The sequence below is a fragment of the Oncorhynchus clarkii genome, chromosome 3 (genome assembly GCF_045791955.1).
Source record: "Oncorhynchus clarkii lewisi isolate Uvic-CL-2024 chromosome 3, UVic_Ocla_1.0, whole genome shotgun sequence".
Lineage (NCBI taxonomy): Eukaryota > Metazoa > Chordata > Actinopteri > Salmoniformes > Salmonidae > Oncorhynchus > Oncorhynchus clarkii.
The window spans coordinates 31,758,385-31,783,022 of NC_092149.1; the positions used below are offsets into that span (position 1 = coordinate 31,758,385).

The following is a 24,638-nucleotide window of genomic DNA, read 5'->3' on the forward strand; positions in this document are numbered from 1 at the left end:
ACCCCTGTTAATAAACATTGCGTGTTTGAGCTACAGAATGCTGGACGTTGATGCTCACAAGCCACACAGGAGTTGTTATAATCAACGAAGTTTCCAGGACATAGTGTCTACAATACTGTAGTAAGCTAGCATAGTTGTTGTCACAAACTCCAAATTCCACACAGTTTTCACTGACTAGTTGGATATTATTTCCAACTGAGCAAACAATTTCTGTACCTACTGCATTCTTATAAATACATTTTTTTATTGACATTTGTCAAATCAAGTTCCATTTCCTGTAGTACACAATCAGCTCCTTTGTTGAGGGAGAGGTTGTTGTCCTGGCACCACACTGCCAGGTCTCTGATCCCCTACCTAATAGGCTTTCTTATTGTCGTTGGTGATCAGGCCTACCACCGTTGTGTCGTCAGCAAACTTAATGATGGTGTTGGATTTGTGTGCAGCCACGCAGTTGTGGGGGATTAGGGAGTAGAGGAGGGGGACTACGCATGCACCCCTGAGGGGCCCCAGTGTTGAGGGTCAGCATGGCGGATGTGTTGTTGCCTACCCTCACCACCTGGGGGTGGCCCGTCAGGAGTGGCGGTACTATTGCAAAGCAGAGAACAAGCATGGGGTCGACAACTCAACAACTACTAACATAGATGTGACATGTAAGTTGTTACACTTCCACATCCTGTGAATATACTTTAAAGGGGCAGTGCAGTCAAAAAACGTGATCTGTAAAAAGTAATATGATATTTCCACACACTGGGGTCAAAATAACACTCTGAAATTGTGAAAATGATACCCTTTTAGTGTAAGAGCAAAACATTTAAAAAAAATATATATATATACAGTATATCACAAAAGTGAGTCCACCTGTCACGCCCTTGGCCCTGGCCTAGTTATCTTTGTTTTCTTTATTATTTTGGTTAGGCCAGGGTGTGACATGGGTGATTTATTGTGTTTCGTCTTGTCTAGGGGTTTATTAGATTAATGGGGTTGTGTTCAGTTTAGTTGTCTAGGTTAGTCTATGGTTGCCTAGAGTGGTTCTCAATCAGAGGCAGGTGTTTCTCGTTGTCTCTGATTGGCAGCCAGTATTTAGGCAGCCATATTCTTTGGGTATTTTGTGGATGATTGTTTCCTGTGTCAGTGTTTGTGCCACACGGTACTGTTTTCACGGTTTGTAGTTGTGTTCATGTTTAGTGTCTCTTAATAAAGAACCATGAACTATAACCACGCTGCGTTTTGGTCCGCCTCTCCTTCCCAGGAAGAAAGCCGTGACACCACCCCTCACATTTTTGTAAATATTTGAGTATATCTTTTCATGTGACAACACTGAAGAAATGACACTTTGCTACAATGTAAAGTAGTGAGTATACAGCTGGTTTAACAGTGTAAATTTGCTGTCCCCTCAAAATAACTCAACACACAGACATTAATGTCTAAACTGCTGGCAACAAAAGTGAGTACAAATTGGGCCCAAAGTGTCAATATTTTGTGTGGCCACCATAATTTTCCAGCACTGCCTCACAGGTTGCCACTGCTCTGTGATGACAACATCACAGAGCTGGTGGATGTTAGAGACCTTGCACCTTCCGTTTGAGGATGCCCCACAGATGCTCAATATGGTTTAGGCCTGGAGACGTGCTTGGCCAGTCCATCACCTTAAACCTCAGCTTCTTTAGCAAGGCAGTGGTCGTCTTGGAGGTGTGTTTGGGGTCGTTATCATGTTGGAATACTGCCCTGCGGCCCAGTCTCCGAAGGGAGGGGATTATGTTCTGCTTCAGTATGTCACAGTACATGTTGGCATTCATGGTTCCCTCAATGAACTGTAGCTTCCCAGTGCCGGCAGCACTCATGCAGCCCCAGACCATGACACTCCCACCACCATGCTTGACTGTAGGCAAGACACACTTGTCTTTGTACTCCTCACCTGGTTGCCGCCACACACGCTTGACACCATCTGAACCAAAAAGGTTTCTCTTGGTCTCATCAGACTGCAGGACATGGTTCCAGTAATCCATGTCCTTAGTCTGCTTGTCTTCAGCAAACTGTTTGCGGGCTTTCTTGTGCATCATCTTTAGAAGAGGCTTCCTTCTGGGACGACAGCCATGCAGACCAATTTGATGCAGTGTATGGCGTATGGTCTGAGCACTGACAGGCTGACTCCCACCCCTTCAACCTCTGCAGCAATGCTGGCAGCACTCATACGTCTATTTCCCAAAGACAACCTCTGGATATGACGCTGAGCACGTGCACTCAACTTCTTTGGTCGACCATGGCGAGGCCTGTTCTGAGTGGAACCTATCCAGTTAAACCGCTGTATGGTCTTGGCCACCGTGCTGCAGCTCAGTTTCAGGGTCTTGGCAATCTTCTTATAGCCCAGGCCATCTTTATGTAGAGCAACAATTATTTTTTTCAGATCCTCAGAGAGTTCTTTGCCATGAGGTGCCATGTTGAACTTCCAGTGACCAGTCAGTATGAGGGAGTGTGAGAGCGATGACACCAAATTTAACACAGTTGGCACCCGAATGCATAGTGGCAACTGTAAAGTTTGGTGGAGGAGGAATAATGGTCTGGGGCAGTTTTTCATGGTTCAAGCTAGGCCCCTTAGATCCAGTGAAGGGGAATCTTAACGCTACAGCATACAGACATTCTAGACAATTCTGTGCTTCCAACTTTGTGGAAACAGTTTGGGGAAGGCCCTTTCCTGTTTCATAATGACAATGCCCCTGTGCACAAAGCGAGGTTTATACAGAAATGGTTTGTTGAGATTGGTCTGGAAGAACTTGCCTGTCCTACACATAGCCTTGACCTCAACCCCATCGAACACCTTTGGGATCAATTGGAATGCCGATTGCAAGCCAGGCCTAATCGCCCAACATCAGTGCCCAACCTCACTAATACTCTTGTGGCTGAATGGAAGCAAGTCCCCGCAACAATGCTCCAACATCTCGTGGAAAGCCTTCGCACAAGAGTGGAGACTGTTATAGCAGCAAAGGGGGGACCAACTGCATATTAATGCCCATGATATTGGAATGAGATGTTCGACGAACAGGTGTCCACTTGAGCCAGCTATTTGCTCTTTCAAGTGGGGACACTTCCGGCTGAGGAGTAAGTTTCACACATACCGATGTGCTAAATTCACCCCTCAAACTTATTCAACAGTGACCCAGCGTTGAGCTGAGCTCAGCTGTAGATCTGAATTACTAGTCACCACTGTAAAGGATGACACACTACTTGCTTAGCGAGTTCCACTTCCACCTGATTTGGCTAACACCAAGCCTGATCTCAATGCAGTTTTCGGTTCCCAAAACTATAATCTGTTATGAACAGAGTGCACTAAGTTCTGTAAATGTGACCCTTTGTCAAAGTTTCTAAAAGTTGTGTTGTTTACAAGGACTGCAATGGCAAATTGAGTTATTGCACACGCACACTTCACAGCGAAGGTGTTCCCTAACGGAAATATGTAAATACATGCTAGAACCCACCAATAGGATCTTGCTAGCTCTTGCTTGGCTCTACCCACTTCCTTGCTCGTTCTACCCACTATGCTTAATTTTCTCCCATTGAAAACGACACAGATGAACTATCTCGGGTTAGTTACAAATATCTTTGACTTAACTGTCTTCCTCCTCTGTTGTCTATAGTTGCTCCACAGATCCTGCCCTCCTCTAGCTGCATCAGAACTGCAGATCAGATCAACAAGTTCTTCCAGACCAGAGTCATGGGAACCTCTCTCCCAAAGTGTAGGGGTGATTGTCTGGAACGCCTGTCAATCAGTTTACTAACACTGTCATCAGGGAGCCAATGGGCAGCACAGGCCTGAGAAGCTCCCTCACCACCCATCAATCACAGGAGGAAGACACACCCACTCTGGTCTGCCTCAGAACCAGCTCTGTAGGATCTCATTCACAAGAGGTTTGGACACCATAATTGACTACAATGATGATCTTGATAACCTTGATAATAACTTTTGCAAGTCTATCGATTAAAGCTTTTTCTGTTCACGCCTAGGTCAACTTGACAATCTTCATCACTGCAATATTTGTTTCGACATTAATGACAGCACTGATATGTGCTTTACTGTTTCTCCTAAGGTAAAATGTTCCGGAAATACCGCACATATTTGTGTCTTTACACTTTTCGTGCTCTACATTAACTTAGTTCCTGATTCTGAAGTGTACACTTATTTATAGTTATTTGATTTGACCCGTTTGTTGTCGATGATTTCACAGGGTTTGGGATCCTTGTTTTACAGTACTCAGAGGTCAATACAAATATTACGACTGTGATGTGGTGATGAACCTAGTTCCGACCAGTAGTGAGAGGACACAGGTAAGCATCATCAGATTTATCCTAGAAATATTTTGATAATGAAAGAAGTCTGTTAAATGTCTATAAATGTATGTTATTGCAGGATCCTCCTGTGCCAGAAGAAGACATATACACCAACAGCATGATTCCATGTCAGGCCAGGAGACAGGGACGCAAACAAGACCTAGAGGCCCCCAATCCGGGTCCCAAACCCCTGCCTTCCGCCAAAGCCATCTCTGAGACAGACCGAACCAGCCTGCCCAGTCCCATCGCTGACACTGCTACAGTTCCAGGAGAAATCACTGCAAAGAAGGATGGAGATGGTGTGTTGTATGCCAGTGTGATTTGGGAGAAGAAGAAGTGGATGAAGAAGGAGAACGAGCGGTCCGTGGACGGGGGAAAGGAGGCGTCTAGCGGTTCCTACCTGCAGGAAGAGAGGTGTGTGCTGGGAAATGTAGGCAGACAGAATGAGAAAGGTACTGGAGGTGGATAACCTGCGGTTTCTCAAGTTTTTCATGAATTTACTGTAGGCCTATTGTACTTTCACAAAGATATATTGCTCTTAATGAAAGTATAACGCTGTTTTTTTTTCACCACAAAACAAATAAACACATTAAATGTCCACCTTATTGTTCTTTATTGTAGCCTATGTAATTGTTCACAGCATTATGATGTTAATGTTTTCAAGGTATTTAAAACTCTTAAACTCACTATAATATCACTGAATGCACCAATAGTATTTAAAACAAAAAACTAGAAAATACGAAGGTGCGTTTGAAAACTAACATTAGAACAAACTGTTCGCCAATTGGAAAGCAGGCTCTGAGAGATTCAGTGAGTTTCCTGTTTGAAAAGAACAAGGGGAGGATGATGTGCAGTAGTGGTTTTCGCTTTATGACAGAGAACAGAGGGCCAACTCAGACAGACACGCTCACCACCTCCTCTGAAGGTAAGGCATGATGTTCATCTCTGGTTTTATGGGGATTTGTGAGAACATTTCAATGACAGTGATAGGTTGAACAAACCATTTTGGGAAATGTAAATATGATGGTATGTCTGTACACTCTTAGAAAAAAAGGGTTCCAGGTAAAACTATTTTAGGTTATATTTAGGGTATATGTGTCCAAAGAAACCAACATATTTCCTGAGCTATCTTATATCTCCTAGATATAGGACAGAGACATCAAAATCCTATTCCTTATAATATCTTTTTTGAGTGTCTTTTTTGCCATTTATTAATGTTAGAAACAGTGTTTTCATTGGTTGACATAGGTCATCATACATGGATCTGCTGTCTAATTATGGTTTATAATGTAATTTTGCAGCCTCCAGGTAGACTGGGATTTATTTCCAGAAACCTTTTCCCATAGGACCTACCACATAATATACTATAGATATAATATACATCTTGATATTGTTTTCAATTTGTTATCTAATTTTAATTCACCGGGGTGATGTCTAAGAAACTGTCCGTCCATCCACATCCTCTTTTATCAAACCAAAATTATATTGGCAGAAGTAGAAACAAGAAATGGTCTCTGGCCATGGCAGTTTCACATCCTGTAGTATATCAGGAAGTAATGTATTTGTCTGGTCAAATATGGTCATTGGTTACTTAAAGTACATACATTTTAACAGACACTCTTAACCAGAGCGACTTGAATAAATTTTCAACCTTGTCCCCCACGGGAATCGAACCCAAAACCCTGGCATTGCAAGTGCCATGCTCTACCAACTGAGCCCCACAGGACCTAGTATTAGGTATTTCTTAGGATCCTCATAAGGCAGCAGCTTCTCTTCCTGTGGTACAAACAGGAAATAAATCATTACGTCTCAACAAAACCACAGCCTACATCATAAATAAAACAATACATCATACAAGACATGACATTAATACTCTATTATTACAAATATACTATATCAAATGTATAATACTACAATAATACAACATTAAAATGTGTGTGTGTTAGAGTGTTTGTGTGCATGCGTGGATGCGTGTTTGTGTGTGTCAAATAAAATACATATGTAAACTACAGGTGTAGACTAACATTGAAATAGTTACTTACAGGCCCTTCCCAACAATTTATAATACAATAATAATAATAATAATATTAATAATAATAATTGTAACACAAGGAATAAATACACAATGAGCAATGATAGCTTGGCTATATACACGGGGTACTAGTACAGAGTCGATATGCAGGGGTAGGAAGTAATGGAGATATATATGTACATGTATATATGCAGCACCGTATGTGATGAGTGTTTAAGTGTGTGTGTGGCAGTGGAGGCTGCTGAGGGGAGGACGGCTCATAATAATGTCTGGAACGGAGCGAATGGATTGGCATCGAACACATAGAAACCATGTGTTTGTTGTATTTGATACCATTCCACTGATTCCGCTCCAGCCATGACCATGAGCCCGTCCTCCCCAATTAAGGTGGCACCAAAATCCTGTGGTGTGTGGCGAATGTGTGCCTGTGTGTACGTACATGTTGTGTGTGAGTGATTGTGTGTGTGTATGTGTTGGAGTGTCAGTGTAAGAATGTGTGAGTGTGTGGGTAGAGTCCGGTGTGTGTGCATAGTGTTTCTTCACTGTCCGCGTTGTGAGTCGTTTAAAAAAAATCAGATTTAGCTTTTGAGCGGCGAGACGTTCTTTACCATTCAGCCATCAGATTTTGCTTTGTGTGATCTATTGTTATCTCTACCTTCTTGACCTTTGTGCTTTTGACTGTGCCCAATAATGTTTGTACCATGTTTTGTGCTGCTACCATGTTGTGTTGCTACCATGTTGTTGTTATGTTGTGTTGCTACCATGATGTGTTGTCATGTGTTGCTGCCTTGCTATGTTGTTGTCTTAGGTCTCTCTTTATCTAGTGTTGTGTTGTCTCTCTTGTTGTGTTTTGTCCTGTATTTATATTGTATTTAATATTTTTTTTAAATCCCAGGCCCCCGTCCCCGCAGGAGGCCTTTTGCCTTTTGGTAGGCAGTCATTGTAAATAAGAATTTGTTCTTAACTGACTTGCCTAGTTAAATAAAGGTTAAATTACAAAAAATAAAAGCTGCACAGCGGAGGTACTGCAGGGGGTCCACGGAAATACTGTATAGATACACGACCATTCAAAGATTTGGGGTCACCTAGAAATGTCCTCGTTTTTGAAAGAAAAGCACATTTTTTGTCCATTAAAATAACATCAAATTGATCAGAAATACAGTTTATACATTGTTAATGTTGTAAATGACTATTGTAGCTGGAAATGGCTGATTTTTAATGGAATATCTACATAGGTGTACAGAGGCCCATAGGTGTAGAGGCAACCATCACTCCTGTGTTCCAATGGCACGTTGTGTTAGCTAATCCAAGTGTGTCATTTTAAAAGTCTAACTGATCATTAGAAAACCATTTTGCAATTATGTTAGCACAGCTTAAAACTGTTGTTCTGATTAAAGAAGCAATAAAAATCTTCTTTAGACTACTTGAGTATCTTGAGCATCAGCATTTGTGGGTTTGATTACAGGCTCAAAATGGCCACAAACAAAGAACTTTCTTTTGAAACTCGTCAGTCTATTCTTGTTCTGAAAAATGAAGGCTATTCCATGTGAGAAATTGCCAAGAAACTGAAGATCTCGAACAATGCTGTGTACTGTTCACAGAACAGCGCAAACTGGCTCTAACCAGAATAGAAAGAGGAGTGGGAGGCCCCGGTGCACAACTGAGCAAGAGGACAAGTACATTGGAGTGTCTAGTTTGAGAAACAGATGCCTCACAAGTCCTCAATTGGTAGCTTCATTAAATAGTACCCGCAATACACCAGTCTCAACGTCAACAGTGAAGAGGCGACTCCGGCATGCTGGCCTTCTACCTGGATAGCTTGCTATCATCGACTGAAAAAACAAATTCCCAAGTTTATCAAGACATTTTGCAGGAGAATGTAAGGCTATCTGTCTGCCAATTGAAGCTCAACAGAAGATGGGTGATGCAACAGGACAACGACCCAAAACCCAGAAGTAAATAAACAACAGAATGGCTTCAACAGAAGAAAATACGCCTTCTGGAGTGGCCCAGTTAGAGTCCTGACCTCAACCCAATTGAGATGCTGTGGCATGACCTCAAGAGAGCGGTTCACACAAGACATCCCAAGAATATTGCTGAACTGAAATAGTTTTGTAAAGAGGAATGGTCCAAAATTCCTCCTGACCGTTGTGCAGGTCTGCTCCCCAACTACAGAAAACGTTTGGTTGAGGTTATTGCTGACAAAGGAGGGTCAACCAGTTATTAAATCCAAGGGTTCACATACCTTTTCCACCCTGCACTGTGAATGTTTACACAGTGTGTCCAGTAAAGACAAGAAAACCTATAATTGTTTGTGTGTTATTAGTTTAAGCAGACTGTGTTTGTCTATTGTTGTGACTTAGATGAAGATCAGATCAAATTTTATGACCAATTTATGCAGAAATCCAGGTATTTCCATAGGGTTCACATAGTTTTTCTTGCCACTGTAATTGGTAGATTATCAGACACTCAACAAGAAGGTTGATCCCCCACGATGGGGAGACCCATAAGGCAGAGCACAATTGGCCCAGCGTCGTCCGGGTTAGGGGAGGGTTTGGCCGGCCAGGATGTCCTTGTCCCATCGCGCTCTAGTGACTACTGTGGCTCATGCACACTGACTCCGGTTGCCAGCTGTAAGGTGTTAACTCCATACAGCTTGCCTTAGGAAACTATTCAGACCCCTTGACTTGTTTCACATGGCAGGGAGACTAGTCAGGGTCGAGGCAAAGATAAACGGAGCAAAGTACAGAGAGATCCTTGATGAAAACCTGCTCCAGAGCGCTCAGGACCACAGACTGGGGTGAAGGTTCACCTTCCAATAGGACAATGACCCTAAGCACACAGCCAAGACAACACAGGAGTGGCTTTGGGACAAGTCTCTGAATATCCTTGAGTGTCACAGCCAGAGCCCGGACTTGAACCAGATCGAACTTCTCTGGCGAGACCTGAAAATAGCTGTGCATCGACGCTCCCCAACCAACCTGGCAGGGCTTGAGAGGATCTGCAGAGAGGAAATGGGAGAAACTCCCCAAATACAGGTGTGCCAAGCTTGTAGCATCATACCCTAGAATACTCAAGGCTGTAATCGCTGCCAAAGGTGCTTCAACAAAGTACTGAGTAAAGGGTCTGAATACTTATTTACATTTATTTCTGTTTTCTATTTTTAACACATTTTCCAAAAAAATGAAAACCAGTTTTTGCTTTGTCATTATGGGGTATTGTGTGTAGATTGTTAAGGAAAATTAATGTATGTACAGTTTCAGTCAAAAGTTCGGACAAACCTACAAGAGTGTGCAAAGCTGTCATCAAGGCAAAGGGAGCTACTTTGAAGAATATAAAATATAAAATATATTTAGATTTATTTACTACTTTTTTGGTTACTACATTATTCCACATGTGTTTTGTCATAGTTTTGATGTCTTCACTATTATTCTGCAATGTAGAACATATTTAAAATAAAGTTAAACTCTGGAATGAGTAGGCGTGTCCAAACGTTTGACTGGTGCTGCATATACATGCATATTTTAAAAATACATATATGGGGGATTGGAAATGATGCAGACAATTACATTGATGGAAGCTACAATCTCTCTGCAATATTAAAGGTGATCTACCCCCTAAAAAATATTATACAAATAAATACAAATAAAAAGGTTCCACCCAAAAACGATCTATTGGTGTTTGCTTCATTAGTCCATTGTTGATATAGTCCAAAATGTTTTGCTTGTCAGCAAACAAGTCTTCAAGATATGTCACTTTCAAAATATTGCTGACAAGCAAAACATTTTGGGAGAATGTCAACAATGGACTAATGAAACAAATACCAAAATATTGTTTTGGGGGTGGAGTTTATCTTTAATGAATTGATTGGGTGATTATTTTTTTTTGTTTTATAGCTATAAACGTCAGTATCCTAAGCATCACATGGTATCAGGACCCTAATAGACTAAAGACACCACGGACTCTAATGGACATCCTCAGCTTCATCACAGGTATGTTATACACATCTTATTATATGACATTTGCTTGCTTGGTAAAACTTTATGTTTGCATCAAAATTATCTGAATTGAACTTTCTAGCTTTAAGCCGTTAAATGTCACTGTTTGTTAAATACTGTATGTGGACAGTATATAGAGAAATACAGTACGTACAGTAAATGCTCATTTTTTTTGCTTATAATGGAACCCAATTATTGACTCTGATTATTGTTAGCAATGGTCTTTGCTGAAAGTGCTACATGTATATGAAGAAAGTCAACGTCAGAACCACATGTAGTATTTTTAACCTGTGGTCACATAATGTGTGAGATGTGCTTACTGGCTCTGTCAAGCTAATTCAGTTTAGATGCAGTTTCAATGCAGCTGTTGTATTTGTCCTGCAGTGCAACACTTTCTGTTGCACTGGGAAAACACTTCTGCGGATCAACCCTATTCGATTCCTCTAATTGGGGGCGTTAATTCAATCTCCACTTAATATGGCCGGCAAAGTAATAAAGGAGAACTGATGCAATGTGAACTGACTTGTTAGGCCTTCTTCCTCAGGGTGCACACTTGTCTCGCTTGGTCACTGTTGGATGGTGAAGGTGCCCAATACTGTGAAGGCAGTAGATGGCAGCTGTGTAGAAGTGTCCTGTCACACCGCCCCCCACCACAGGGTCATCTGGTACCAGTATCATAGCGTTCACTATCCTAAGCTTTATGATGGCAAGGAACCGACCAGTGTGGGGGCCAGTTTTAGAGGGCGTACATCAGTGCCAGGCAATTCAGCAGAGGGGGACTGTACACTGAGGTTTGAGAGTGTGACGTGGGGAGACAATAACCTCAAGCTCTACGTGTGGATCAACCCTGATGAGTCCGCTCCACAAAAGTTCCATCATCAGATCGTAACAATTACAATTGAAAGTAAGCACACTCATGGAGAGGTGTATTAGATTGAATATTTGTTGTAGTGGAACAACTGAAAAACGAACAGATTGTGATTAGATGAACAGCACTTCATTCATTTGACATCTATATTTAGGAGTGACAGTGGTCGGTAGTTAAAGCACTATGTTAAAACTGAATGAGAATTGCAGACAGGGTGTTAAATCATTAGTCACGGGGAACTGGTAATGCCTTGTTTGCCTTTGGTTCCAGCTAATAATCATGTATTTGAACTTGCAGATAGAAAAGCTCCTGCCTTATCCATGAAGAATGCAATGGTGGATGGAGCCTTATTCCAGGCCAACTGTAGTGTCTGGCATTCCTGCCCATCCTCTCCTCCATCCCTTCACTGGAGCCGCTTGCCTGTCAATTCTACAGCGGTGACGTCAATGGAGGAAAAGGGAGGGCTGTGGGTGTCCACTGAGACAATACAAGGAAGAGGAACGTGCCAACTGCACAAAAAAGAGATGAAATGCACCGCTCAATTCGCTACAGTCCAAACTGAGAGTCAACCAGTCATTCTTAACATCTCGTGTACGTTTTTGGTCTTTCTTGTTTGTACTCAGTTGTGTAATTATTCTGTTCACATCATATACCATATTACAGAACAAACAACTACATAGCACCAATACATGTCTGTCCACTTCATTAACAGATGCCCCTGTAGGTGTGAAGATGATGGCGGATGAACAGCCAGTCAGTGAAGGTCATAGTGTCAATCTGGAGTGTGTTGCTGACAGCAACCCCCAGCCAGGCCTGTATGTGTGGATCAGACGACAGGGAGGCCAAAGCATCCAAACGAATTCCGCTCAGGGAAAAATGTCCTATCCCAACATTAGCCGAGACTCTTCATTCTCCTGCATTGTCCAAAACAATATTGGATCAAGTCAGTCAGCCTGGCTGTTTCTGGATGTCAACTGTAAGTATCTCATTGTATGTGTCTATTTTTTTAATTTTTTTTTTAATTTGATTTTTTTCACCTTTATTTAACCAGGTAGGCAAGTTGAGAACAAGTTCTCATTTACAATTGCGACCTGGCCATTGTCTGGTTGCACAGTTTCCAATGGAACTAGCATTACATTTGTACACTGAAATGCTAATTCTAGCAGCAGGTTATGGGTGTAAAATAGAAGAACAGACTCCTTACCACCCTAACGTAATTCTATTGTCATTGTTTCTCACTTACAATTGTAAAAAATTAAATCACCACTTTGTGTCATTCTGTCGCTCCAGTCCCCCCAGCAATCCTCTCGGACTCCACTTGCTCCTTGAAGGGTGGGATTCTGACCTGTGTGTGTAGAGCAGAAGCCCGACCTAATGCCACTCTGCACTGGACGATCAGCGGAAGCAGCACTCTCCCATCCTCCTTCACTTCCATCACCATATACAGTGATAATACTGTGTCAGCAGAACTCACTGGGCCTGTGGAAAGTCGACCAAATGTCTCCTGCGTAGCCAGTAACTCACTGGCCACTGACATCCAGCAGCTGCCCCTTGACACAAAATTCACAGCTGGACAGTGTAAGCAAGCTTTCAGTACAGAATGTCTGTTCTTAATCTTCTGATGTCATTAGAATCTGCACACGGTGACAGTCTTTCTTCCTCCTCTGCCTCCCCATTTGTCCCCCCTCCCCACTCTCTCTCTCTGTCTCTCCGTCTCTCTCTGTCTCTCTCTCTCTCTGTTTCTCTGTTTCTCTCTCTCTCCGTCTCTCTCTGTCTCTCTCTCTCTCTGTCTCTCCGTCTCTCTCTCTCCATCTCTCTCTCTCTCTCTCTGTCTCTCTGTCTCTGTCTCTCTGTTTCTCTGTTTCTATGTTTCTCTGTCTGTCTCTCTCTCTCTCCGTCTCTCTCTGTCTCTCTCTCTCTCTCTCTCTCTCTCTCTCTCTCTCTCTCTCTCTCTGTCTCTGTCTCTCTGTTTCTCTGTTTCTCTGTTTCTCTGTCTCTCTCTGTCATTCTGTCTCCGTCTCTCTCTCTCCATCTCTCTCTCTCTGTCTCCCTGTCTCTCTCTCTCCATCTCTCTCTCTCCGTCTCTCTCTCTCTCTCTCTCTCTCTCTCTCTGTCTCTGTCTCTCTGTCTCTCTCTGTCTCTCTGTCTCTCTGTCTCTCTCTCTCCATCTCTCTCTCTCTCTCTCTGTCTCTCTGTCTCTCTGTCTCTCTGTTTCTCTGTTTCTCTGTTTCTCTGTCTGTCTCTCTCTCTCTCCGTCTCTCTCTGTCTCTCTCTCTCTCTGTCTCTCTCTGTCTCTCTCTCTCTCTGTCTCTCTCTCTCTCTCTCTCTCTCTCTCTCTCTCTCTCTCTCTCTGTCTCTCTGTTTCTCTGTTTCTCTGTTTCTCTGTCTCTCTGTCTCTCTGTCTCTCCGTCTCTCTCTCTCCATCTCTCTCTCTCTGTCTCTGTCTCCCTGTCTCTCTCTCTCCATCTCTCTCTCTCCGTCTCTCTCTCTCTCTCTCTCTCTCTCTCTGTCTTTCTTTGAACACAGTTCTGCCATGGATGCTGACTGCTCTGGCAGTTGGAAGTGTCTTTCTTGGATGTGTAATGTTTGTATGCAGAAGACGTTGCAGAGAGAGGTTTGTATGGTTCTTGATGATGAGAAGATGTCACATATTCAACCATTTTAGGTGTGTCATTTTGAATGATGTCTCCCCTCTACATTATCTGTAGACCAAAGGCCAGCTCTAATCTCCACACGTTGGATATCCCTCTAAGGTACTGTCATTTTTGCATCTGTATTTTACATACAACAAATAATAATGTTCAAGCTCATTGACATTGAGATGTTTTTTTTTTGTCAAAAAGGCAAGGTGACATGTCAGAGTCCCTAAGGTACAGCAATCCCCAAAAGTAAGAAAAAGTTTAACAATGATATAGCATGGAAATTCATTTGCTTCTGTAGAGGGTGGTTGGAGAATAAAACATTTAAATAGTAAAAATGGTACTGAACTATAATCAGGTTCCACATTCTCTTCTCCTTCACAGACCACCGCAAAAGCCTGAGAGGACCAAGCCTAAGGCCATGCCCATGGCCATACCCAAGGAGAAAGCACGGGCGGATAGCCAATCGTCAGTCTACGAAAATGACTTTGTGCCAAAGAAGCCTAGTCAAAACCCAGCAAAGAACGACGAGAAGATCAAATTACAAGATAGCACAAAGGTAAACTTTATGTAACCTCACTGCAGGCACAATTTGGCTGGTGCAGAGTTTGATAAAAATGTAAACACCACATACTTTTTCACCCACACTTTCATATTTCAGACACTGTTATGACAAGAGAGTGATTTCCACTAAACCTCAATCACATACTTTCACACCCCTTTAGCCCTCAGACCAAATATATTTGTGAAGCAATTTTGGTGGCCTATGCATGTAAAAAAAGATAGGCTAAAACGTTCTTATTTTTTCCCCATAGGCTATGTGTTCAGACATGGATGATATTTACCAAAATTATTGAACTACCAGTGCACACAACATTTGCTTCAGAGTACATAATAATAATGCTATCCAATTGTTATACGCTGACGATTGAGTCGTGTAGCCTACTGTTAAAAGTCTAAAGTTGTTGTGTTTGTGCACCTGTCTGGGCTGTGTGGATTGTGTTTTTTTGTGTTTAAGTGATGAATGTAACCTATGTTTTGTATTGTAACTTTTGTATCAACTTAATTTGTGTGTCAAATTGCTTTTAAAAATGTGTTATGTGAACATAATTATAACTGAAATAAAATACATACAGTGCCTTGCGAAAGTATTCGGCCCCTTTGAACTTTGCGACCTTTTGCCACATTTCAGGCTTCAAACATAAAGATATAAAACTGTATTTTTTTGTGAAGAATCAACAACAAGTGGGACACAATCATGAAGTGGAACGACATTTATTGGATATTTCAAACTTTTTTAACAAATCAAAAACTGAAAAATTGGGTGTGCAAACTTATTCAGCCCCCTTAAGTTAATATTTTGTAGCGCCACCTTTTGCTGCGATTACAGCTGTAAGTCGCTTGGGGTATGTCTCTATCAGTTTTGCACATCGAGAGACTGAAATTTTTTCCCATTCCTCCTTGCAAAACAGCTCGAGCTCAGTGAGGTTGGATGGAGAGCATTTGTGAACAGCAGTTTTCAGTTCTTTCCACAGATTCTCGATTGGATTCAGGTCTGGACTTTGACTTGGCCATTCTAACACCTGGATATGTTTATTTTTGAACCATTCCATTGTAGATTTTGCTTTATGTTTTGGATCATTGTCTTGTTGGAAGACAAATCTCCGTCCCAGTCTCAGGTCTTTTGCAGACTCCATCAGGTTTTCTTCCAGAATGGTCCTGTATTTGGCTCCATCCATCTTCCCATCAATTTTAACCATCTTCCCTGTCCCTGCTGCTGTGTGTTCAGCTGTGTTGCTTTTACGCCAAACATAACGTTTTGCATTGTTGCCAAAAAGTTCAATTTAGGTTTCATCTGACCAGAGCACCTTCTTCCACATGTTTGGTGTGTCTCCCAGGTGGCTTGTGGCAAACTTTAAACGACACTTTTTATGGATATCTTTAAGAAATGGCTTTCTTCTTGCCACTCTTCCATAAAGGCCAGATTTGTGCAATATACGACTGATTGTTGTCCTATGGACAGAGTCTCCCACCTCGGCTGTAGATCTCTGCACTTCATCCAGAGTGATCATGGGCCTCTTGGCTGCATCTCTGATCAGTCTTCTCCTTGTATGAGCTGAAAGTTTAGAGGGACGGCCAGGTCTTGGTAGATTTGCAGTGGTCTGATACTCCTTCCATTTCAATATTATCACTTGCACAGTGCTCCTTGGGATGTTTAAAGCTTGGGAAATCTTTTTGTATCCAAATCCGGCTTTAAACTTCTTCACAACAGTATCTCGGACCTGCCTGGTGTGTTCCTTGTTCTTCATGATGCCCTCTGCGCTTTTAACGGACCTCTGAGACTATCACAGTGCAGGTGCATTTATACGGAGACTTGATTACACACAGGTGGATTGTATTTATCATCATTAGTCATTTAGGTCAACATTGGATCATTCAGAGATCCTCACTGAACTTCTGGAGAGAGTTTGCTGCACTGAAAGTAAAGGGGCTGAATAATTTTGCACGCCCAATTTTTCAGTTTTTGATTTGTTAAAAAAGTTTGAAATATCCAATAAATGTCGTTCCACTTCATGATTGTGTCCCACTTGTTGTTGATTCTTCACAAACAAATACAGTCTTATATCTTTATGTTTGAAGCCTGAAATGTGGCAAAAGGTCACAAAGTTCAAGGGGGCCGAATACTTTCGCAATGCACTGTACATGTTCACTTTTTATACCAAACATTAGGAAAAGTTTCCTAATATTGAGATGATGCACGGAACAGTTCAATTCGTCTGGGCATGGACTCTACAAGGTATTCCACAGGGATGCTGGCCCATGTTGACTCCAGTGCTTCCCACTATTGTTTTAAGTTGGATGGATGTCCTTTGGGTGGTGGACCATTCTTGATACTCACAGGAAGCTGTTGAGCATGAAAAACCCAGCAGTGTTGCAGTTCTTGACACAAACCTGTTGGCCTGGCTAGGACTGTGGTGGTCACAAAATGTTGTCAGCCGGGTGATTGCCAAGCAAATAACTGCCGGTCTCACGGTAATTAGCCATTCATTAATATAAACACATTTAGCATCTCCTGGCTTCCGCACATAGCCTACAAGCCACTGATGCAGAGCTTTGGAACATCTACATTTTGAAAAGTCAAATAAATCCATAATATAATCCACTATTTATTTTAAACAAGTCTAAAGAAACATGATATGAAGAAAATGTAGTCTATTTAAGATGAACAGAACAGCATACTCTGAGTTGTCCTTATGTTAGGTTCTGATCTGGCTATGCAATATGACTATGGGCTACACTAGTTAATTTAGCAGACAAGATTTGCTTAGAATTCTATGGCATGATTCTGTGTTGAGCAGTTAACAAAGAAACAGTTACTCCTATATAATTCATTTAGAGTTATTTATGTACCTTTTGTTGTGGCACAAATGTTGGGCTATATGTTTTGACGTTTAATACATTCTAAGGATGCAAGATGCGACTCTAATGATTTGAAAAAGGTTGCATGAAAGGCATGAGCTCTCTTTGTTTTTTGTGCAGGTGGCACATCAGTCTCTCATTCACAATTTGACAAGCACTTGATAATGCCTCGATTTTCCTGGCGGCATCCTCTTTGTGTGGCCGTAATGCCCCCTAAAAAAATCCATGCCTTTTGCGGCCAGTAGCCGTGGTGCCCTTGGGCTGAATATAATAATTTCATTCCCTTCTACCTGCATGCTGCGTGCTCCGTAGCATGGCTCTCATCACAAAATCAGGTCATAGGCTACAAGTGAAGACAGACACATCGGGGATGCAACTGCGCCTGTCCTTTTCCAATTTGAGGCGCATATTGAAGATATTGGATTAACTGTCCAAATTTACTTTACAGCCAACAAGATGAGTAGGCCTAATGAACAGTAAAGGCACTAGCCTTTGTCAATCTACTATCCCCCATAGTACAAAAGTTCATCTATTCTATTCTGTGCTAGAAATAAATATTCCAAACATAGTTTAGGACAGTTGTGGGATGCGATAGATCCCAAATTAATATAACCACTAGCATCAACAAAAAACTTTTTACGCAATGAGGCTGACACAACAGATCAGAACATTTAGCTTAGGCTATTTCGTCACATTATGTCACGTCCTGACCTTAGTTCCTTTTGTATTTTCTATTTTAGGTTCGTCAGAGTTGGGGTGGGCATTCTATGTTTTGTTCTTGTGTTTATATTTCTATGTGTTTGGCCTGGTATGGTTCCCAATCAGAGGCAGCTGTCATGTTGTCTCTGATTGAGAACCATACTTAGGTAGCCTGTTTTCCCACTCTTGTTTGTTGGTGGTTATTTTCCTTTTCAGTGTTTTTCATCATTCGGGACTGTTTCAGTTTTTCTTTATTCGCTTGTTTTCTGTGTTCATTAAATAAATATGACGAACACTTACCACGCTGCATATTGGTCCGATATTTCCTACTCCTCCTCAGAAAAAGACAACAACCATTACAGAACCACCCACCACAACCGGACCAAGCAGCGTGGTAACCAAGAGCAGAGGGCTCTGGACTCCTGGACATGGGAGGAGATACTGGACGGTAAGGGACCCTGGGCACAGGCTGGGGAATATCGCCGCCCCAGGGAAGAGCTGGAGGCAGCCAAAGCCGAGCGGCGGCATTATGAGGAGTTAGCCAGGAGAGCGGAGGTAGCAGGTAAAGGGAGCCAGCGCTTTGAGGGAACACGGCTGGCAAGGAAGCCCGAGAGGCAGCCCCAAAAATGTATTGGGGGGAGGCACAGAGATGTGGCTAATTCAGGTAGGAGACCTGAGCCAACTCCCCGTGCTTACCGTGGCGAGAGGTGGACCGGGCAGGCACCGTGTTATGCCGTGAGGCGCATGGTGTCCCCAGTGCGCAGGCATAGCCCGGGGCTAGAGTGGGCATCGAGCCAGGAGCAATGAAGTGCATCTGGTCTCCAGTGCGTCTCCTCTGCCCGGGGTATATGGCACCAGCCCTACGCACAGTGTCTCCGGTTTGCCAGCACAGCCCAGTGCGGTCTGTTCCACCCCGCCGCACTTGCCGGGCTACGGGGAGTATCCAGCTAGGACAGGTTGTGCAGGCTCGGTGCTCAAGACCTCCAGTGCGCCTCCATGGTCCGGTCCTTCCGGTGCCTCCTCCACGCACCAGGCCTCCTGTAGCAGCCCCACGCAACAGGCTGTCTCTCCATCTCCTCCCTCCAGGTGCTCCCTCCTGTCCAGCGCTTCCAGAGTCTCCCTCCTGTCCAGCGCTTCCAGAGTCTCCCTCCTGTCCAGCGCTGCCAGAGCCACCCGTCAGTCAGGAGCTGCCAGAGCCACCCGTCAGTCAGGAGCTGCCAGAGCCACCCGTCAGTCAGGAGCTGCCAGAGTCGTCCGTCGCCCTTCACTCCGTCGCTGCCCGGAGTCGCCCTTCACGCCGGCGCTGCTGGAGTCTCCCGTCTATTCGGGGCCCGCTGCAAGGGTCCCCAGTCCGAGGTCGGCGGCGAGGATCGCCGCTCCAAAGGCGCCACTTAAGTGGGCCAAAACTATGGTGGAGTGGGGTCCACGTCCCGCACCAGAGCCGCCACCGCGGACAGATGCCCACCCAGACCCTCACCTATGGGGTTAGGTTTTGCGGCCGGAGTCCGCACCTTTGGGGGGGGGGGGGTACTGTCACGTCCTGACCGTAGTTCCTTTTGTATGTTTCTATTTTAGGTTGGTCAGGGATGGAGTTGGGGCTTGGCATTCTATGTTTTGTTCTTATGTTTATATTTCTATGTGTTTGGCCTGGTATGGTTCCCAATCAGAGGCAGCTGTCATGTTGTCTCTGATTGAGAACCATACTTAGGTAGCCTGTTTTCCCACTCTTGTTTGTTGGTGGTTATTTTCCTTTTCAGTGTTTTTCATCATTTGGGGCTGTTTCAGTTTTTCTTTATTCTCTTGTTTTCTGTGTTCATTAAATGAATATGAGGAACACTTACCACGCTGCAAATTGGTCCGATATTTCCTACTCCTCCTCAGAAGAGGAGGATGACAACTGTTACACATTGTAAGCGCAGCAATGCGGCCAGGGCAGTAGGCTATAAGCGCTAATTAGCAGGAAAACACCATTATCAAAAGTGATGGCAAATGCGATTATGCATGTAATTGATTGATGTAACGCTTATATTGTTAAGGTACATTTTTATGGTGAAAATGATCTTCCCCAAATGTGAAACTCACGCGCTGCATATGTATGTCAGTTAGGCTCTACACCCATTGTAAAACGGATTAATGTGCTTCATTTTAAGATGTTATTTGGCCACTTTAGTTGTGCTACAAACCTTGTAAAAAAGCATGTAGGCCTATGGGCTGGGCTACATGAGGTGTGGGACTATGATTTGAAAAAGTCGCATAAAAAAGGTATGCATTGTTTTTGCATCATTCACAAGTGATAATATTGTCACCCATCAGACCATTCTTGATTGAATCATGTCTTTACGTATACTAAATAATAGGAGTGGAATTTAGATTTTTCTTTTGATTAGAATGGACCATTATCATACACCTGTCTGGAAACAGGGAAAAAAAACATGACATCTATGCACTTAAATAGCGAATGGAGGACGCTTTCGTGGCTCATTTTCATGCCAGCCAGGTAGGCTATACTCCTGTTGTGAAGAGAAACAATGTGCTTAATATTAGGATATTTGAGAAATAAATACAGTAGGCTAGCCTATTGAAAGCTGATTGGACCCTCCTTTTTTAAATAATAGAGGCCATCAATTACACAATTGCATAACCTATATAAATGTTGGGCAACAAGCTCATGGACTCTCATGAAGTGTTTGATTAGATTTTCGGTTGCATTGATGTAAAAGTGATTAGAAGGACAATAGAGTGCTGAGTACCAGGCAGTTAGCAAGTTTGGTAGGCTACTAATGACCATCAGCAGCATTAGAGCTTGGAGAAGTCTATTTACTGTGACTAAACGGTCACGTGGAATTTGACTGCCTTCATGACTCGTGACCGCAGGTGTGAGGTAATATGGGCACCATAACAGCCCTTGGTCTGGCACCTATTACCATACCCCGTTCAAAGGCAGTTACATCGTTTGTCTTGCCCATTCACTCTCTCATGTCTCAATTGTCTTCCCCTTCATCTATACTGATTTAAGTGGATTTAAAAAGTGACATCAATAACGGATTATAGCTTTCACCTGGATTCACCTGGTCAGTCTATGTCAAGGAAAGAGCAGGTGATCATAATGTTTTGTATACTCAGTGTATATTGATTATTCAATCAGGGTCCACCCCAAAGCACCAAAACAAAGAAGCATTGATTGGGTAGAACAGTGCATTCTTAGAAAAAAAGGTGCTATCTAGAACCTAAAATGGTTCTTTGGCTGTCCCCATAGGAGAACCCTTTCAAGAACCCTTTTGGTTCCATGTATATAGAACCCAAAAGGATTCTACCTGGAATCCAAAACGGTTCTAACTGGAACCAAATAGGGTTTTCCTATGGGGACAGCTGAAGAACCCTTTAGGAACCCTTTTTTCTAAGTGTAGCACCTTAATTAACCCCTTAGTCGAAGGCACACCTTATGTTGACAGTTATGCAAAACTTCAATGATTTAGTCCCAGTGATGGCTGTTACACTTGGTTTATTACACCGTTTCTTATCTCATTATATACAAATCACCCATTTATTGACTGCTTACTTGTTCTGCTAAAATGAGCTAGAGAGAAAATATTTTTTCAAGTAAAATTAGGAGCATGCAGTTAGAAAGAGGTGGAAACAAACAGAGCTGAGGAGAGAAGTGACATTAATCCAAAATCGATGACAATCGCTCTGCACTAACACCTTTCCGTGAAGCCTGTGTGACGGACAGCCTTGGACTTTCCACCATATCCTCTGTTTGATGAACCGTTGATAGCGTGAGTAATACTTCAAAGTTCATGATTTTTTATTTAAGATTTGGTCCTGACAGCACACTGCCAATGTATGTAGTTAAATAGCCTACTGATGGGAGCTGACAATTCATCTCAAACAACAATTTTAAAAAATCTACATTCTATCATGATGCTTTTATTTCCACATGGCGGAGCTTGGGTTTGAAATATAAAAAATGGAATCGGAGATGATTTCATGGATGGTTTCATTTTTATTTCATCTTTTCCTCAGCAAGCTGCATCCATTACATCATCATTTGAGATAATGGTTGATCTTAATTTAAAGTTGACCATTTTTCATCTTACACTGAGTGCTACATGATCAAATATAGATAATAGTTGCTGTCGTTCTCTGCTTGTCCTCAGTTGAGAGTCATTGTGGTGAGGAGTGAGGTGATTCTGTCCGTCTACATCACCTTCCTGATTGGCCTACCTGCCAACATCCTGGCACTCTACGCCTTCAGCGTCAAGATCCACAAAAAGCCCACTCCCACAGACATCCTCCTGCTCAACCTGATCGTGTCCGACCTTATCTTCCTGCTGTTCCTGCCCCTCAAGATGCACGAGGCAGCCTCTGGCATGGTCTGGACTCTCCCCAGCCCTCTCTGCAACATGACCTCTTTTGTCGTCTTCTCCTTCATCTACACCAGCTCCCTCCTGCTGACGGTGGTCAGTGTTGACCGCTACCTGTGTGTGGCCTTCCCTGTCCCGTGCAGGCTCCGCAGCAAGCTCTTGTACGGAGTGGTGAGCAGCCTGGTGGTGTGGGTCTTCAGCTCGGTCCACCTCTGCTTCATCTACATCATGCAGAACCAGACCTCATCTGATCTCTATATCTGCTATGACAACTTCACCCGGGAGCAGCTGAAGGTGGTGCTTCCCATGCGCTTGGACCTGTGTGTGGTTCTATATATCGTGACACTGCTGGCCTGTGTGTTCTGCTACCTGAACTTCATCCTCATCCTCAATAGGACCCCTAACCTAGAAAAGGAAGAGAGCCATTGGAATGGCTATCGGGACCCTACTGGTTTTTGTTGTCTGCTTCCTGCCCTATAATGTCACCCATGTACAGGGGTTCATCATCCAAGACAATGTGGAGGGGCGGCTCTACGCTCTGCACCTGACCACGGTCAACACCGTCCTGGCTCCTATGACGTTCTACTTCTCCTCCTCCATGTTCCAGGCCACCATGAAGAGGATCCTGACTGGGAAGTGAATGAACAGCTCCTCTGGCATCTTCATGACAGCTCAAAACAACACTAGAGACATTGAGGGACAAAGTAACCCACCCACAACTGAGGGAGTTTTGTCTGACCACTGACAGAGATTTTTCTGACAATTGAAGACTTCCTAATATGGATGCCATATCACGGGGCAAACAGTCACCAGTTCACAGACAATGATGTAGACTAGAGAGAGACCTGCCAGCAGCATACCTGCCAGCAGCATACCACCCTGCATCCCACTGCTCACTTCAAATCAAATCAAAGTTTATTTGTCACGTGCGCTGAATACAACCTTACAGTGAAATGCTTACTTACAGGCTCTAACCATTAGTGCAAAAAAGGTATTAGGTGAACAATAGGTAAGTAAAGAAATAAAACAACAGTAAAAAGACAGGCTATATACAGTAGCGAGGCTATAAAAGTAGAGAGGCTACATACAGACACCGGTTAGTCAGGCTGATTGAGGTAGTATGTACATGAATGTATAGTTAAAGTGACTATGCATATATGATAAACAGAGAGTAGCAGCAGCGTAAAAATAGGGGTGGGGGGGGGGGGTTGGGGGAGGCACACAATGCAAATAGTCCGGGTAACCATTTCCTTATCTGTTCAGGAGTCTTATGGCTTGGGGGTAAAAACTGTTGAGAAGCCTTTTTGTCCTAGACTTGGCACTCCGGTACCGCTTGCCATGCGGAAGCAGAGAGAACACTCTATGACTGGGGTGGCTGGGGTCTTTGACAATTTTTAGGGCCTTCCTCTGACACTGCCTGGTGTAGAGGTCCTGGATGGCAGGCAGCTTAGCCCCAGTGATGTACTGGGCCGTACACACTACCCTCTGTAGTGCCTTGTGGTCAGAGGCCAAGCAATTGCCATACCAGGCAATAATGCAAGATGCTCTCAATGTTGCAGCTGTAGAACCTTTTGAGGATCTGAGGACCCATGCCAAAATGTTTCAGTTTCCTGAGGGGGAATAGGCTTTGTTGTGCCCTCTTCACGACTGTCTTGGTGTGTTTGGACCAATCTAGTTTGTTGGTGATGTGGACACCAAGGAATTTGAAGCTCTCAACCTGCTCCACTACAGCCCCGTCGAAGAGAATGGGGACACGTCCTCAGTGCACATATTGATGAAGCCAGTGACTGATGTGGTGTCCTCCTCAATGCCATCAGAAGAATCCCGGAACATGTTCCAGTCTGTGATAGCAAAACAGTCCTGTAGTTTAGCATCTGCTTCATATGACCACTTTTTTATAGACCGAGTCACTGGTGCTTCCTGCTTTAATTTTAGCTTGTAAGCAGGAATCAGGATAGAGTTGTGGTCAGATTGACCAAATGGACAGCGAGGGTGAGCTTTGTACGCGTCTCTGTGTGTGGAGTGCAGGTGATCTAGATTTTTTTCCCTCTGGTTGCACATTTAGCATGTTGATAGAAATTTGGTAGAACTGATTTAAGTGTTCCTGCATAAGTCTCTGGCAACTAGGAGCGCCGCCTCTGGGTTAGTGGTTTCCTGTTTGCTTATTTCCTTATACAGCTGACTGAGTGCGGTCTTAGTGCCAGCATCTGTCTGTAGTGGTAAATAAACAGCCACGAAAAGTATAGCTGAAAACTATACTTAACTAAACTCACTTGACTCTGAAGCTAAGCAGGG

At 43.3% G+C, this 24,638-nt stretch overlaps 1 protein-coding gene and 1 pseudogene across 1 annotated transcript; both read left to right on the forward strand.

The window, feature by feature from the left end:
• The first annotated feature begins 5,096 nt into the window (after positions 1-5,096).
• On the forward strand, positions 5,097-14,995 carry LOC139393305 (cell adhesion molecule 4-like). The gene is made up of 11 exons (XM_071141838.1): positions 5,097-5,248; positions 10,252-10,347; positions 10,898-11,257; positions 11,519-11,812; positions 11,934-12,197; positions 12,512-12,799; positions 13,748-13,835; positions 13,930-13,974; positions 14,065-14,109; positions 14,245-14,419; positions 14,676-14,995. Exons 1-11 carry the CDS (start codon positions 5,167-5,169, stop codon positions 14,715-14,717), a joined length of 1,779 nt encoding a protein of 592 aa, XP_070997939.1. The 5' UTR covers positions 5,097-5,166; the 3' UTR covers positions 14,718-14,995.
• Positions 14,996-18,264: 3,269 nt separating this feature from the next.
• LOC139385486 (free fatty acid receptor 2-like) lies at positions 18,265-22,983 on the forward strand (annotated as a pseudogene).
• Positions 22,984-24,638: the final 1,655 nt, after the last annotated feature.